This window comes from Myotis davidii, unplaced genomic scaffold (genome assembly GCF_000327345.1).
Source record: "Myotis davidii unplaced genomic scaffold, ASM32734v1 scaffold753, whole genome shotgun sequence".
NCBI lineage: Eukaryota > Metazoa > Chordata > Mammalia > Chiroptera > Vespertilionidae > Myotis > Myotis davidii.
The window spans coordinates 1,768,526-1,782,803 of record NW_006286231.1 but is presented as its reverse complement, the minus strand read 5'-3'; the positions used below and the strand labels follow the sequence as shown (position 1 = coordinate 1,782,803).

General features: G+C 41.0%; 1 protein-coding gene across 3 annotated transcripts in view; it reads left to right on the top strand.

Moving 5' to 3' along the window:
* Positions 1–14,278, top strand: part of CACNB4 (calcium voltage-gated channel auxiliary subunit beta 4) — a 234,706-nt gene that overhangs the window by 196,626 nt on the left and 23,802 nt on the right. For all 3 annotated transcript variants that reach the window (XM_006757379.2, XM_006757380.2, XM_006757381.2), the window contains 4 exons: positions 449–468; positions 694–774; positions 2,102–2,160; positions 10,024–10,133. In XM_006757379.2, the coding sequence (XP_006757442.1) occupies positions 449–468; positions 694–774; positions 2,102–2,160; positions 10,024–10,133 (270 nt within the window). The remainder of the gene's footprint in view (positions 1–448; positions 469–693; positions 775–2,101; positions 2,161–10,023; positions 10,134–14,278) is intronic.

Here is a 14,278-nt window from a genome sequence, read left to right as displayed (position 1 = left end):
ATTACAAAAAAAAAAGAACAGGAATAACTGTTTATGAACTTATTTGAAATTAGGAGCAGCCTCGTAGGAAAAATGTATCAGTATCCTGGAATGTGAACCAAAAGACTGACGAATACATAAAGGATTGCAATCCAAAAAGAGCAGCAGGAAGCAGCCTGTGGCCCGTGCTGGCCCAGAGCGTCCAGTGTTGTTGTGAAGTCCACCCTCCCCACCCAACATGAGATCAGGATGTGAGGTCACTCACACAGGGAGGAGGTGTCTGTCTTCTCATGTCCTCAACATCGGCCCAACCTGAAGGCAGTAGTAGAACCATGTTCTGCAGAGAGGGTGACAGTGAAATGATGAGAATTACAGGCACAAATGGGCATATTATTCCATCTTTTAAAGTCATGTACTATCATTTGCAGATATTACATGTTTTGATATGGCTCTCATTGTTGTCTTTTAGCCAAACAGAAGCAAAAAGTGGTAAGTGAGTATTTCCTTTTTAAATCTACTGTTAAGGTTTCTCTCAGCATATGCCTGCAATGCTCCATTTCAGTGGTCAGAATGGCTATAAAATAAGGGATGAGCCTCGTCCGTGGGGGCCCGTGGTCATCAGTTTTTGTTTGACCTGAGAGTTATGAATATTGTGGCTGACGAGGAGGCGCACTCATCCTCACCTTGTCACCCGTGTCAAATCATCTCTTTCAGACGGAGCACATTCCTCCCTACGACGTTGTGCCATCCATGCGTCCGGTGGTGTTAGTGGGGCCGTCACTGAAGGGTTATGAGGTACAAACACAGCCTGTTCTGCTTCATTCAGTTCTAGACCAAGAATCTAGGAAACAGCGACTGAGTGCTGGCTCCTCCAGGGCCTGCTTACAGATGGGTGCCCACAGAAGCCACCTCTCAGCCTGTGACGGGGATGGGGCAGTGTGGGGCTTGGGGAGCCCCTCGCCCTTTCTCCCTGCTCCCCCGGGCACACTTCTCATCTATGATGTACTACATTGTTTAGAAATAAATACCTCCCTCAAACTATTGATAATGCCAAGCTCTGTTAAAAGGTTTACTCTGCAACACATTCAAAGAAAAGGACTTTATCTGTCTCAACCGTTCCCATTCCCATTAGAAATAATAGACTATGAACAGCAGAAAGGGACATATAGGCACTTTGCCAGCCAAACCTAAACCCTCAGAGCACCAAATCTGACCCTGATTGTGCTCAAGTCGATGGCATAGTCCACCAAATATTTCTTTGCATATTTATTTCAAAAGACCTATAAAGGGAAAAACTCCACTAAAAATATTAGTGAACTGCTTCCCAATACCAGGTTGGAAGGAAAGAGTAAAGATGTAGATGTGCTACATTGCAGATGTTGCCATTTGGACCTTGTTCTAGCACAGGTAACAGGTGGGACATTGAAATCAGAAGGTGGGCAACTTCCAGGGCACCATTCCCACTGAGCTAGCACAATGTCTGGCCCTTACCTAGTAGGCACACAGTGTTCATTTGTTGAATGAATTCATCAATTTCTTAGAGGCAGATCTAAGCATCCCATCTCCTTCCCAGCTCTTTTTCTCCTTTCCACTTCCTCTCCCTGGCTCTTCCCTCTCTCTGCTCTCTTTGAAGGGGAATGTCAGAGGAAGAGCAGGAGAGTGAGCTACAGAAATCTAGCCCTGAGCATAGAGAATTTTTAGCAACATGCACAGACTAGCAGGACTGCTTGAGCCCGGGGCTGGTCTGAGGGGGTTCTAGCTGCTCCTCACTGGAGGCAAACACCACTCAGGTGTGTCAAGGACAGGCAGCACCTCTGTGCAAAGCCAGCCTGAGGTGGTCTCTGGGGGGTAGTTCTAAACCCTCATAAGGGAGGGGGGTTGGGGTCTAGTGAATATTGCTGGTTTATTCTTCCACACTCTGAAGGAGAACCAAGGGGGGAAATTAGTAACTGTGGGTGGTTAAGAATGAAAAATGCCTTCAACAATAACCTACCGCTTGGAGAGGACTGGCTGTCATAACTTATTTGCTCAATCACAGTGTCCTTCCCTTCCACCTCCTTACCTTTGACTTCTCTCTCTCTGCGTGTGTTTGCCTCATTCTGTTTTTCTCACCTCTGCAAAGGTAACAGACATGATGCAGAAAGCCCTCTTTGATTTCCTGAAGCACAGGTTTGATGGGAGGTGAGACATATAGATATTTTTGTATTTTTTTCCTTTAATCAAACTTGTATGATGGATTGATCTGTGGGTCTGTGTTTTCAGCAATTGAATATCTGTAGCTAAAAGTAGTCAGGGAAGAATACAATGAAAGAGCTCTGGAAATCTGAAGAAATGAAGGATAGCGTTGAGTCCCCAAGGGAAAAAGGACTTGGAGAAGGGAAATAACCCATTCATTTTATTTAAATGTATGTGTCTGTCGTTATTCTCTCACTTGTTGCTGAATTCAGACCAAACTTGTTTTATTGAAATTATTAATTTAAAATATAGAATAATTATGATGAATATAGTGGCTCGCTGGTCAAGCTGGGTAATATCATTTGGGAATTACACGTGTATATGTGTGTATGTTATATAAAGATATGAACATAAAGTACTCAACTTGCTCAAAAAAAGAGTGCGAGAAATGTTTTCATCATAAGCCTCTCAAAGTGACTATTTTGTGGAGAATAGTACTTCTTTGGATGCTTAGCTCAGGGTTTGTTTTACTATAAATTACCTTGTTATTTTATTGGTCTACTAGAGGCCCGCTGCATGGGATTCGTGCACTGGAGGTGGGGAAGGGTCCCTCAGCCCAGCCTGTGCCCTCTCACAGTCCAGGACCCCTTGGGGGATGTCTGCCTGCCGCCCCCAGGGGGATCGGGCCTAAGCTGGCAGTCAGACATCCCTCTCACAGTCCAGGGCTCTTGCAGTCCGGGACCCCTCACTCCTTACCACCAGCATCTGGTTGAGTGGCACTCCCCCTGTGGGAGTGCACTGACCACCAGAGGGCAGCTCCTGCATTGAGCATCCTGCCCCCTGGTGGTCAGTGAGAATTATAGTGACTAGTCATTCTGCCATTCAGTCTATTTGCATATTAGGGTTTTATTATATAGGATTTTGTATGTATCCTGGCTCAGTTTTTAGCCATCAGATAATTTCATCATTTAAGTTTCTGTATTTTGCAGAGAAATGCTAAAAAGTTCACACTGACTCGACACTAAGTGCTAAGGTCTTTCACATGCAGAATGCAATCCATGTAAAAATAACCACCTGTAAATACCCAAAGATTTATTAAAATGAAGAAAATATAAATAGTGTGGACTAAAAAGTATGGTTAAATGAAGCCAACTTACCAAATATTTTAATTAACATGGTATTTTAGAAAAAAAGAAAACATGATAATGCTTTAAGTACAAATTGTATATATTTGTCAAAGGAAAAGCTTCTGGATAATTGTATTAAAATTAAAATTGTCATTCCTTTCTGGGGCTATATACAAAGAAAATAAACTGAGGTTTTCGTTCCAATAATTGAGATTTTAGTTCAAGAAGTCAGAATGCTTCAGTGCAATTATGTGAATTGCTAATTACCTTAGTATAGGCCAGGGTGCCTTAATGAATAGATCCTAAAATGCATAATGATTCAAACACAAGCTTGTTGTTGCTCCTTTGACAGTCTTAAGCAGATGTTCCTCAACTGGAAGATATGGGGAAGGGGAGGATTGGGCAGAAAGTTTGTTCCACCCATCACTGGGGGCCCTTGGCCCGAGGGTGGGCTCTCCAATCATCTGGTGGGAAAAGAAGCATGCCGGCCTGGAAGTGACACACATTGATTCTTGCATTTCTTTGGTTAAACTTGGTCACATGGCCACATTTAATTGCAAAGGAGACTGGGAAATATATAGTTTAGCTATGTGCCCAGGAGGAAGAGGATATAAATATTATTGAACAAATAATAGTGCTTGCCACATTCATCTAGTGGACCTAAAGAGCTATAAGCTAATCGTGAATTTATCCTATTCCCCTCTTTTTAAAGAAGACAGGAAAAGAATAAAGTAGTTAATTATAAAGAAAACAAGTGAATAGCACTGAATACAAGAATATCGGAGTTGGAGAAAAATGTAAAATATATTTTATTCTAATCTGTTTTCTCTAACAACACTAACCTGCTTCTGTTCGAAGACTGCTGGCTTTTGGGAATTCGTTTCTGAAGAAAGCATTGCAAAGCAGCAGCTGAGCTCTGACTTTATCTTAATAGTATTAGTCTTGGTCTTGCCCTCGGATGATCTGGGCCATAACCTTGCCCCGGATGCAGCCCTCTGTGGATTGGAGGCAGCTAACATGCATAGCTCAGTCTACAGTCTTCTTGGCTGCACATGCAGACATCCTTCCGCTATGCTTGAAGTCACATGGTTTTAAACGGTGGCACCTTTACCTGAGGAAGATCTGAGCAGTGACTCTTCTCGTGGCCCCATAACAGCCCTTGAGCTGAACAAATTCCATTTCATAACACCACCAAAGTTTGTGTTGGATTGTTTTTGTCCCCACATAACATCCTTATAAACAACGTTAAAGATTTGAAATGTGGGACCTCTGGGGGGAAAAGAAAGGAATTATTCTAATTTAGCAAAGAGAAAATGAGTGAGTTAATTATTGCTTTTAAGGGTGAAGAATCTGAGGTCCTACCTCAATCCTCAGGCCCAGAAAGAGGAAATGCCTGTAATTATACACACAGAGATCTGTTTTGAATCAGGTAGAGTTGTCCGTATCAAGCACTTACACACGCTATTGAAGATGGTGCTAGAAATAGAATTAAGATGTCAATGCCAAGTGTTCCATGGGGTCTGATAACACAGAGGAGGAGCGGAAGATCTGAGGGCAAATCCAACAGCAGCAAAAGAAGTGGCTGGAGAAGGTGAGTCAGCCTTGAGAGATCTCATTTACGGCACAGTTGGAGAGAGACATTAAAGGTGGGAGTAGGTGACTGGACTCGCTTTCAAAGGATAAGAGTGCTGCACAGAAACCGGTACTGAATCTTTTGGTTGAGTGTATGGGAGACTGATAAGGAAGAAGAGGTTTGCTTATCTGACTCTGACTTGTCTGCTCTGACATGTTGAGCCATGACAACCTGCTGCATTATGTTTTACCAATTAATAAAAGGAGAGAAAACAACAAATCATCTTTAATTGAAACCATCCAAGAGAACAATCACACAGAAGGCGTTCGCACAGCCACACAACGTAAACAATATGTTCTACTGGAAACCTGCTCTGTTTCACTGGCTATGGATGCAGTGGGTTAAACAAACTAGACAGGAGAAAGTCCTATTTTTCTCAGAGCAAAAAAAGAGGCTTCCTTCTTCAAAACTGTTTTTTCAGATCTTGGTTAGAAAATAATCCAACAAATTGGATTAAAGTCCAATAGCTTGACCATAACAGAATCATATGCTTGCCTTTTTGGATACCTTAGAAATTATTTGAGTCTGTTTAGAGCTACTTATTATACAATTTTTTTGCTATAACTATTATTGTAGGGTCTAACCATAATTCTTGTAAGAAAAGTGAAAAGCACACTATGAAAGAGTTCCTGATGGGTCCCTGTACGTGTGGATGTCCACACGTAGTGACTGTTGCTGTGCACAGATCATAAGCTAAGTGAGCTCCACGAGCTGCTACAGTGGGACTGGCCTGGCGAGGACACAGCGGGTACACCATGGCACGGAGCTTTGCTCTCTTCTTTTCGTACCTCAAACATGCCCTGTGCATCATCCTTGGCGATGCAGTTTGTTCAGCTGGTTGAATCTACCATTCATAGGCTGAACAGCAAGCAGTCATACTGATGGCAATTTGTTGACCTATGCTAATCATGTCAAACCCCAGTGAAGTTTTAAGCTTTTTGCCAACTGGACCAGATCAGCTCTGTGGCAGTTATTGGAGACTTTGTAACCAACACGATCATGGCCAAAATCCTACATGAACATCAAGTAATTTATACAGATGGGATCTGAAGCGAAAGGATGTTATTAGCTAAGGAACACTTAAAGAAAGAACAACAAAAAAGGACTTGAGAAAGAATTAAAGAAAAAAAAAGGCTGAGAATACAACCTAGGGAGACTCTAGAGAGAGTATTTATTTATGAAAGGAAATGGGAAGGACTAACGCTGTCACAGAGCAGCCAAGTCATGGAAGGATTGGAATTGCAGTCAACAGATGGAAAAGAACAGGTTCATGATCAACGTTATTCCCTTACCGTTTTCTCCTGCCACTCTCCATTCAAATGCAGACTCATCGGAGAACAAACACTAGAGATAATGAATCGAACGCTCTAATGCAAACATGAGTACTTAAATCGGCAGGTTTTGATTACACATCTGCCCTGATTCTCCCACCATCAAGGTATATAGAAACATCACAGACTCCAGGGATGGAAGAGTTCATGGTAGACTGCTAACTTTTGAGGATAGGATATAAAGAAACTGTCTTTTTCAAGTCTTCAAATATCCAATAATTGTCTTGTATACATTATATATGTGCCTATCAACACAGGACACTATGAATAATTATTTAAAAAAAGACTTTTTATATATTTTCTTGTTTTCTCCCAATGACAATCCCATGAGATAGTATAACAAAGCTACTATCACTGCTACATTGATTTTAATACTAATGCTCAAAATCTGACATGACTCATTCACAGTCTTGTTCTATTAGTCTTTTATCTACTGACCAGCAAGAGAAAGATCCGGAAAGAATACTCAGGTCTATGTATGCCTTCCATCCCTGTCGTCTTGACAGTGCACTGTCTGTTCTTCAGATCACTTTTCTCTCTGCATACTAGGACTAAAATCAATTAATAAAATAACAGGGCTGCATATTAGTGATAGGGAGGATAAAGTATAGAAGGATCTTACAGCTGTTCCATTACAACATGGAAGTACTAGTTATTTTTAAATGAGTGTGTTGTAACTGAAAGTAATGTCTTTCCATAGAAAATCACAGAAACTAACACTCATAAACCATGATGGATGGCCACAATTGTGATGAATTACAAAACAGAACTAAGCAACACTCGGGGTTCAGCATCACAAAATTTAGACAATGATTGTTGCTAGTTTTCAGTGACATTTGCTACTATACACAGTCTGCTGATGAACTGAAGTTCTATTAGTCTTTTATCTACTAACCAGTAACTACGGACACTATATCACAGGAAAATTTCCCAGGGAACTTTTTAGAGACGTATATCAAACAAGATGTGTGGAAGTGCTGAAAGACACTAGGGGATAAGAGTATAGCAATAGAAAATGTAGAAATGATATCAAGTAAAAAAAACTATATATATAAACTAGATAACATTCAATGGTGAATGCAATGTAGTTACATTGCTGGGCAGCCTTTCACAAAAACAAAACACAGAAGTTTGAATTGGTATCTGATCTTGATAATAGTAAGCAAAGAGACTCCTGCTTTGTCTTACTAAAAGGTTCCTGGGGCTGTGTCTATCAGCTCCTGAGGTCTTTCATTCCTGTGTACTTTTATTAAGAAATAACTTGTATTAAAAATTAGTTGGTATTTTATTAACAAATAAAACAAGAAAAAGAACCCTTTATTGTCTACACCTTTTCCTATTTGGGGATGATATGAAGCAGTTTTTTTCTATGCGTATGTGTGTGTTTGTGTGTCTGTGTGTGTGTGTGTGTGTGTGTGTGTGGCCATCCATCATGATCTATTAGTGTTAGTTTCTGTGATTTTCTATGGAAAGACATTACTTTCAGTTACAACACACTCATTTAAAAATAACTAGTATTTCCGTGTGTGTGTTGTAAAACTTTGGATGTGTTTGAAAATGGTTTTGTAAAAATGTTTATAATGCAGCAAAAACCAAAAGTGTGCATCTGTTGACAATCCCTTCATTTTTAAGAACCAAGGGTCACTATTTGGCTTGAGTGGAACCAGAAAATTTGATTTTCACCTAAGCAGAATAGACTGTTTGGGCTCTCCAAAAGTAATTATTTCTAGAAAGTTGAATTCCATCCCTAAACCAACCCACTTGTCTCCAGTCATCTATTTGAATTGCTCTGGAACTTCACTGTATGTTTCTAACCAGCAACTTCATTCTTAAAACAACAAGCAAAACAAAAAACAGAGACAGGAACTATAAACAAGCAATGTAAATAAAAGAAGCTGTGACCAGGGGGACTGCCTGTGAGATTTCATGCCTCAGGTTGCAGCAGCCAATGAGGAATGGAGGCTCAGATGTAGGCTTCACCTGACTTCAAGTAATAAATCCTGACCATCTATCAGCACCTGGCCAAGACTAACTGAGCATTGCCCCTGTCCATGTGACTCATGTCTGGAGAATGGGTTGCTGGGGAAGAAAACTGTAAGAGAATTGTTAAATTAGTTGGCTAAGTATTGGCCTGGAGCTTGGGTGTTTTATACCTTCTTAGCCTCTAACTAACCTCAGGGCACTTCCTCTCTGGGTCTCAGTTTTTCTTCTTGGTAAAATGAGGAAATAATACTTGACCAGTGTTTCCCAATGTCTTGCAGCCGTTGAACAGCTTTTTACAATAAAATCATATAGAGAGCAGCAATGTAGAAAGCAGAAAAGCAGAGGCCTTCGTTCTCCTGTCACTGACTGGGGAGGCTGAGCTCCGCCCACTCCACCTCCCTGGAGGCTCCCAGCGGCTCTGGAGGAGTTCCACACAATGCTTAGTTTCTGCAGAAGACCATTGAGGATGCCTCCAGTAATTTCTTAGGACACGGAAAGTCTAAAAATGAAAACATTTAAATCTTCCTGACATGTACAACCTATAAATACAATGAATGACACAAGCAAGGGGTACTTTGCTTTAAAATGGCACCAGAATTCTTCCACAGTCTTTTACTTTAAAGAAGTGATTTCCAACCATTTGGCAAGTGGAATACTTTTCATTCTCCCCAAGGAGTCAGGTCCCTGAAGTCAGGTGAAGAGTCTCCTGAGAGTGCTGAGAGTGTTGTCCCAAGACAGGTGTGAAATGACATAGGCCTCAATAATGATCAGTAATGACACCTCTCTCCTGCTCCAACTCCCAAAGGGAGTGTGAAAATGAAGGAGATCAGATGCACTAACTGAGCATAAAGGGGAGGAGGTGCTGCTCTCCTTGTCTCCTTTCTGGAACCCTGGCATGTTGTGAAGATAAGAATGGAGAAAGGTCCATGGTGGCCGTAACTGGCCTAGAGAGGCATTCTTTGCATTCTGCAGGTAGATAATAGTCTGAAGTTGCTCACTCCCGGCTTATTTTAAAGAATTTAAAATTGTGAGCTGCAGAGACTCTCATTTGATAATCATACGCACGTAGACCCCTCTCTCCTTCACTTGCAATGGATTTGCTTTATTCTCTTGTGTGACTGCAGGACACTTTCTAACTTAAAAATGTCCTGGCACAATTCCCACCCTGCCTTCTTATGGGTGCCCAACATATGCAACTACGCTGAAGAGTCTTGTGCCTGCAGAAGAGAAATCATATTTTTCATATCCTTAGAAATCAAACCTACCTTTGGGCCTGTGGAGAAATGCTTCGTGTATCATGAATTAACTGTTGAGCACCAGGAATGCAACAGAGCTACCAACTGGTTAATTGTCTTCGATGATTTCTCCCTTTGACCGGCAGCATTGACATCTGTAGTTTTTGAAAGTCTTGTTCAAGAGCAACTCAACTGTGAATTGTGGGAAATTGTGTTGCCGCTTCCTAGAAAGAGCATGGTTTATTCATGTGTCTTGATTCCCTCCTGGTATGGTGTGCATTAAAGAGAATTCAGCAAGGCAGACAGTAATGGAGGAGGAGCTGCAATTTTGCTGCAACCATTTTGTTGTTGTTGTTAAATAGCCAAAACCTTCCTGTATTCTGCTCTGCGTGTGTTTTGATATTAGCCAAAGCCTGTTTAAAATACTTGCGGCCAATGTTTATTATGCTGTGGTTGCACTGTAGTATGTAAAGTGGTTATTAAGTACTGCGCTTATAAATCACGTGGAGAGCCCTATGACATTTTCACTGGCTTGTTTTGTTCTGTGTTCCTATTCATAGGATATCAATAACGAGAGTGACAGCTGACATTTCTCTTGCTAAGAGGTCTGTCCTAAATAATCCCAGCAAGAGAGCAATAATTGAACGTTCGAACACTCGGTCCAGCCTAGGTAAGATGTTCAAATGTAGTTCTTCTCCAACCTGTGCTTTCAGACGGGGATGACACGTGTTGCGTTTGGAATGGCTTTCCCAGTTTGCTCTCCATTCAGAATGGGGAAGCGCTGATTAACTGGAGAGAATGCTACCCCTGGAAAAGAAGGGAGCAGAATCCTGCAGCAGCCAGAGCCTCCTCTACCTCCGTTCTAGCCAATTAGCTAATTAGGAGTCTGGTGGGAAGAATCCTCACGGCCTCTCCTGGTCTGTTACTGCCTAACCATGTGAAACCACTCATCTCCGCTTTGCCCGCGTTTCTCAACATGGCTAATAATATCTGTCACATCTGACTCAGAGCTGACATGAAAGGAAATGAGATGTGCAGCCTTCTCAGGTCTTTAGAAGAAAGCTAGACCGTGGTGTTCTCAGTGTTGCTTCTGCTGCTAACTGGTAGTACCCAGAAGAGTCACATCGTTAAGTGGAAATAGTAACTACATTAAGAACACAGAGGGAGATTCTCAGAGCACCAGTTAGAAAACATCCTAAAATTTACCATGATGGAGAAGAACACACACATGCTATATGTGTTTAGCTCCATCAAGACATATGTGAGCAGAGTTGTAGATTCATCATCCACAGAAGCAAATCCATGCTGCTGAGGAAATCACAACATTCATATCAAAAGGCTGTTTGTGGTTTCTATGATTCCAAGAGTGGCGTAGTACACTCATAACTTTCTGGGAGTCTCTTTTGCATTCACATTCTGAAGGCAACTTGTTTTACTGCCCTCTTCTTCCTGGGTAGATAGGGGTCTTTTATGCCACTACATTTTTTTTTATCTACTGAAATGAGCTCTATAAATGATTGAAAAATAAAAATAAAATTTCCGAATAGATTGCATGCCCAAACATCTCATCAAGAACTCACTGAAGGCTGTGCCAAGAATGGAACAGGTTGGAAAGAGGCTACAAAGTATTATCTCTATATTCCTGGCATGGAATTAGCACATGGTACTTGATCAATAAATGTTTGTTTGGTGGTTGCTTTGTGGAAGAATGCTAAACTTACCAAATGAAATAGGTGTCAGAGCTTGTCAGGGCAAGATCCCAGACATCAGTGGGGTCTTTTTGTTTGTTTGTTTGTTTGTTTTTTAGTCCTGTATTTAGTACAGCCTTTCACATACAGAATGAAACACTTTTAATTAGTTTTTTACTGATTTTTTTTTTAGAGAAAGGAAGGGAGAGAGAAATATCAGTGAGAAAGATTGATCAGTTGCCTCCTGCACACATGCCCCAACTGGGGATCAAACCCACAACCTGGGTATGTGCCCAGACCAGGAATCGAACCTGTCACCTTTTGGTGTACTGGATGATACTCCAACCAACTGAGCCACACCAGCCAGGGCCAGAATGAAACACTTCTATCAGGCACAATATTTTCACCTTGAGGAAGTGATGATGGCAGAGATGATAATGATGAACCAGATTAGGTAACTGACTAAAGTCAAGTATCATGGGTGACAAGGATGCCAGATTAGATTGAAGATTTCTAAAACAAGCATTGTTCTCTGTTCTTCTGTCTTTCACTCTCCTCTAACTCCTCACAGTGCTGTTGACTTCCTCTGATGTATAATTGGAGGCTAATGGGTACCTAAAAGCAGAAGCAAGGTCGCCTGACTAACAATTGCATGAAACCAAGTGCTTCATGAATATGCTTTGAAGTTATTGGTAATCTAGTCACCTGTTGTCAGAATCATTGGAGTGAGTGGGTGGAGTTACTGTAAATATTGAGGAAGAGCCCTAGCTGGTTTGGCTCAGTGAATAGAGCGTTGGCCTGTAGACTAAAGGGTCTCAGGCTTGATCCCCAGTAGGGGGCGTGCAGGAGGCAGCCGATCAATGATTCTCTCTCATTGATGTTTCTATCTCTCCCTCTCCCTTCTTCTCTGAAATCAATAAAAATATATTTAAAAATATTGAGGAAGAAACAAGGTAGATGTCAGTTCACTGTTTTCCCCTTTTGCTCTGTAAATTCATATACCACAAACATGGAGTTAATTTAATGGCAATCTGATCACTGTGTGAGCCACTTATGTCCATTTGCCTGCTGTTAATGCACATTTGCAGATTTCTTCACCAAATGCTTATTGAACACTTGTTACGTGCCATGCATTATGCCAGATCTGGGAAGAGCAAATGTGACTAAGACAATGTATCTTACACATGAGCAAACTGAAAGAGGAAACAGATGGGTAAATACTCCTTGATAGGGGAAGTATGAGCAAAGAGGTGGGGTGTTAAGAAAGAGGGGTAGAGAGTAAGAAGTGTCTGAGAAGATATCTCAGAAGTTTTATTTGAGCTGGTTCTTCAGGGCAGACAAGAATGTGCAAAGGCATCAGCATATAGAAAAACACTGTGTGTTTGAGAAACAACTCATTTTTTACAGAGCCTGCTTAGAAAATGGGAGGGGAGACATGGATTTAGAGCAAGGGAAGAGACTAAGAAAAGTAGATTGAGGCCAGTATGTTAGGGCTCCATGTGTCTTGCTAAAGAGTTTTCCAGAATAGAACCCGTGAAATGTTAATTTTAAAAGATACCAAATAATTGTTACATCCAAAATGTTTTCTATGATCAAATAAAATTTGGAAATTGTGCGTTAAACAATTGGCAGTTTTCTTCACTGCAAGACTTCTTAGAGCTGTTAGGATACAAAGGGCAATGCACGTTTGAAATTCCAAGAGAAACTATTATAGTATGCAATATTTCTCTTACAGAAGACCTCCTTCTTCCCATAGGACATATCAGGGGATTTGTCTCCCAGGGAACTCACTTTGGGAAATGTTGCTTCGAGCCTAGGAAGCCACTCAAGTATTATAAGCATTTTGGATGTAAAAGAGATCCCAGGTGATAGAAAGGCTGGAGAGAGATGGTCCAGATCAGTCAGGGCCAAGTTGTAGAAGCGTTCATTAACATCCCTCCGGCATCATCGTCCATGACTTCTCAGAGCTCCATTTGTCTGAAATGAAGTTATGAGGAAACTTCCATTGGAACCCTTCTGAGGATCAGCCTGAGTAGTCAAGATTGTTGGGTTTGGTTAAAGTTTTTCCTTAAGAAAATTAGCTATGTTGCCCTGGCCAGTGTGGTTCAGTTGAGTGAGTTGTCGTCCCATGCACCAAAAGGTAGCCAGTTCCATTCCTGGTCGGGGCACATACCTAGGTTGCGGGTTAGATCCCCGATTGGGGTAGAACTGATTGATGTTTCTCTCTCACACACATCAATGTTTCTCTCTCTCTAAAACAATCAATAAAAACATATTAAAGAAAAAGAAAGAAAATTAGCTATGTAGATAATTTCTCTTCCTCACACATATAATTTATTTATTGCATTCTGAATATATGTATTATCCAAATATTGGACCTACAGCAGTATATAGTATGGCTCTCTACAACCTCCTGGCTGGCTCTGCCTGACCTCTCTGCTCATGACAGAGTGCCCATTGCCCAAGGGTTTAGTGTTAGTCAAGCAGGTGTGCCTGCCCTCTGCACCTGACAGAAACCACACTTTCATCATTGCTGGCGCAGAGGAAATCAGGCCACGGCATTGCTGAGGTATTTACACAGAGACTTGAAGTGCCTCGAGGGTTCCTTGTACCAGAGCAGTCTAGTTTAAAAATATGGTTTTCAGATGTGAAAATTAAAGCAATATAGACTTATTCTAGCATAGCCCTGGCCAGGAGTTACCATTAAACCAGTTTAATGAAAACAACAAATGAAGAGTGTACCCCAACAGCCTGAGGCTACTACAATAAAAATAAAATTTAGTTTTTAAACTTCTCTCATAAGAAAAATCTTTTAAAAAAAACTGTTTCTGATGTGAGAAAAAAGGGACGGTATGCTATTATTACGATAACAAATGTAGAATGTAATTTCAGAAAAATGTTGTGAATAAGCTCAATTGTACAAATTCTTTATAAGATGAAACCTTTCAAGTATTAAATAATATCAAAAACAACTGTCTAATACAGATGATGCATCAGTGATTCTGTGAAAAATAAAAAGTTTATGCTTTTAGGCAAAGCCCAAGAGAATAGAGTTACATGACAGTTTTGAGCATTCATGACCTCACACTCCTTGTCAGTCCATTAGATTGTGGGAGGGAGAACTTTT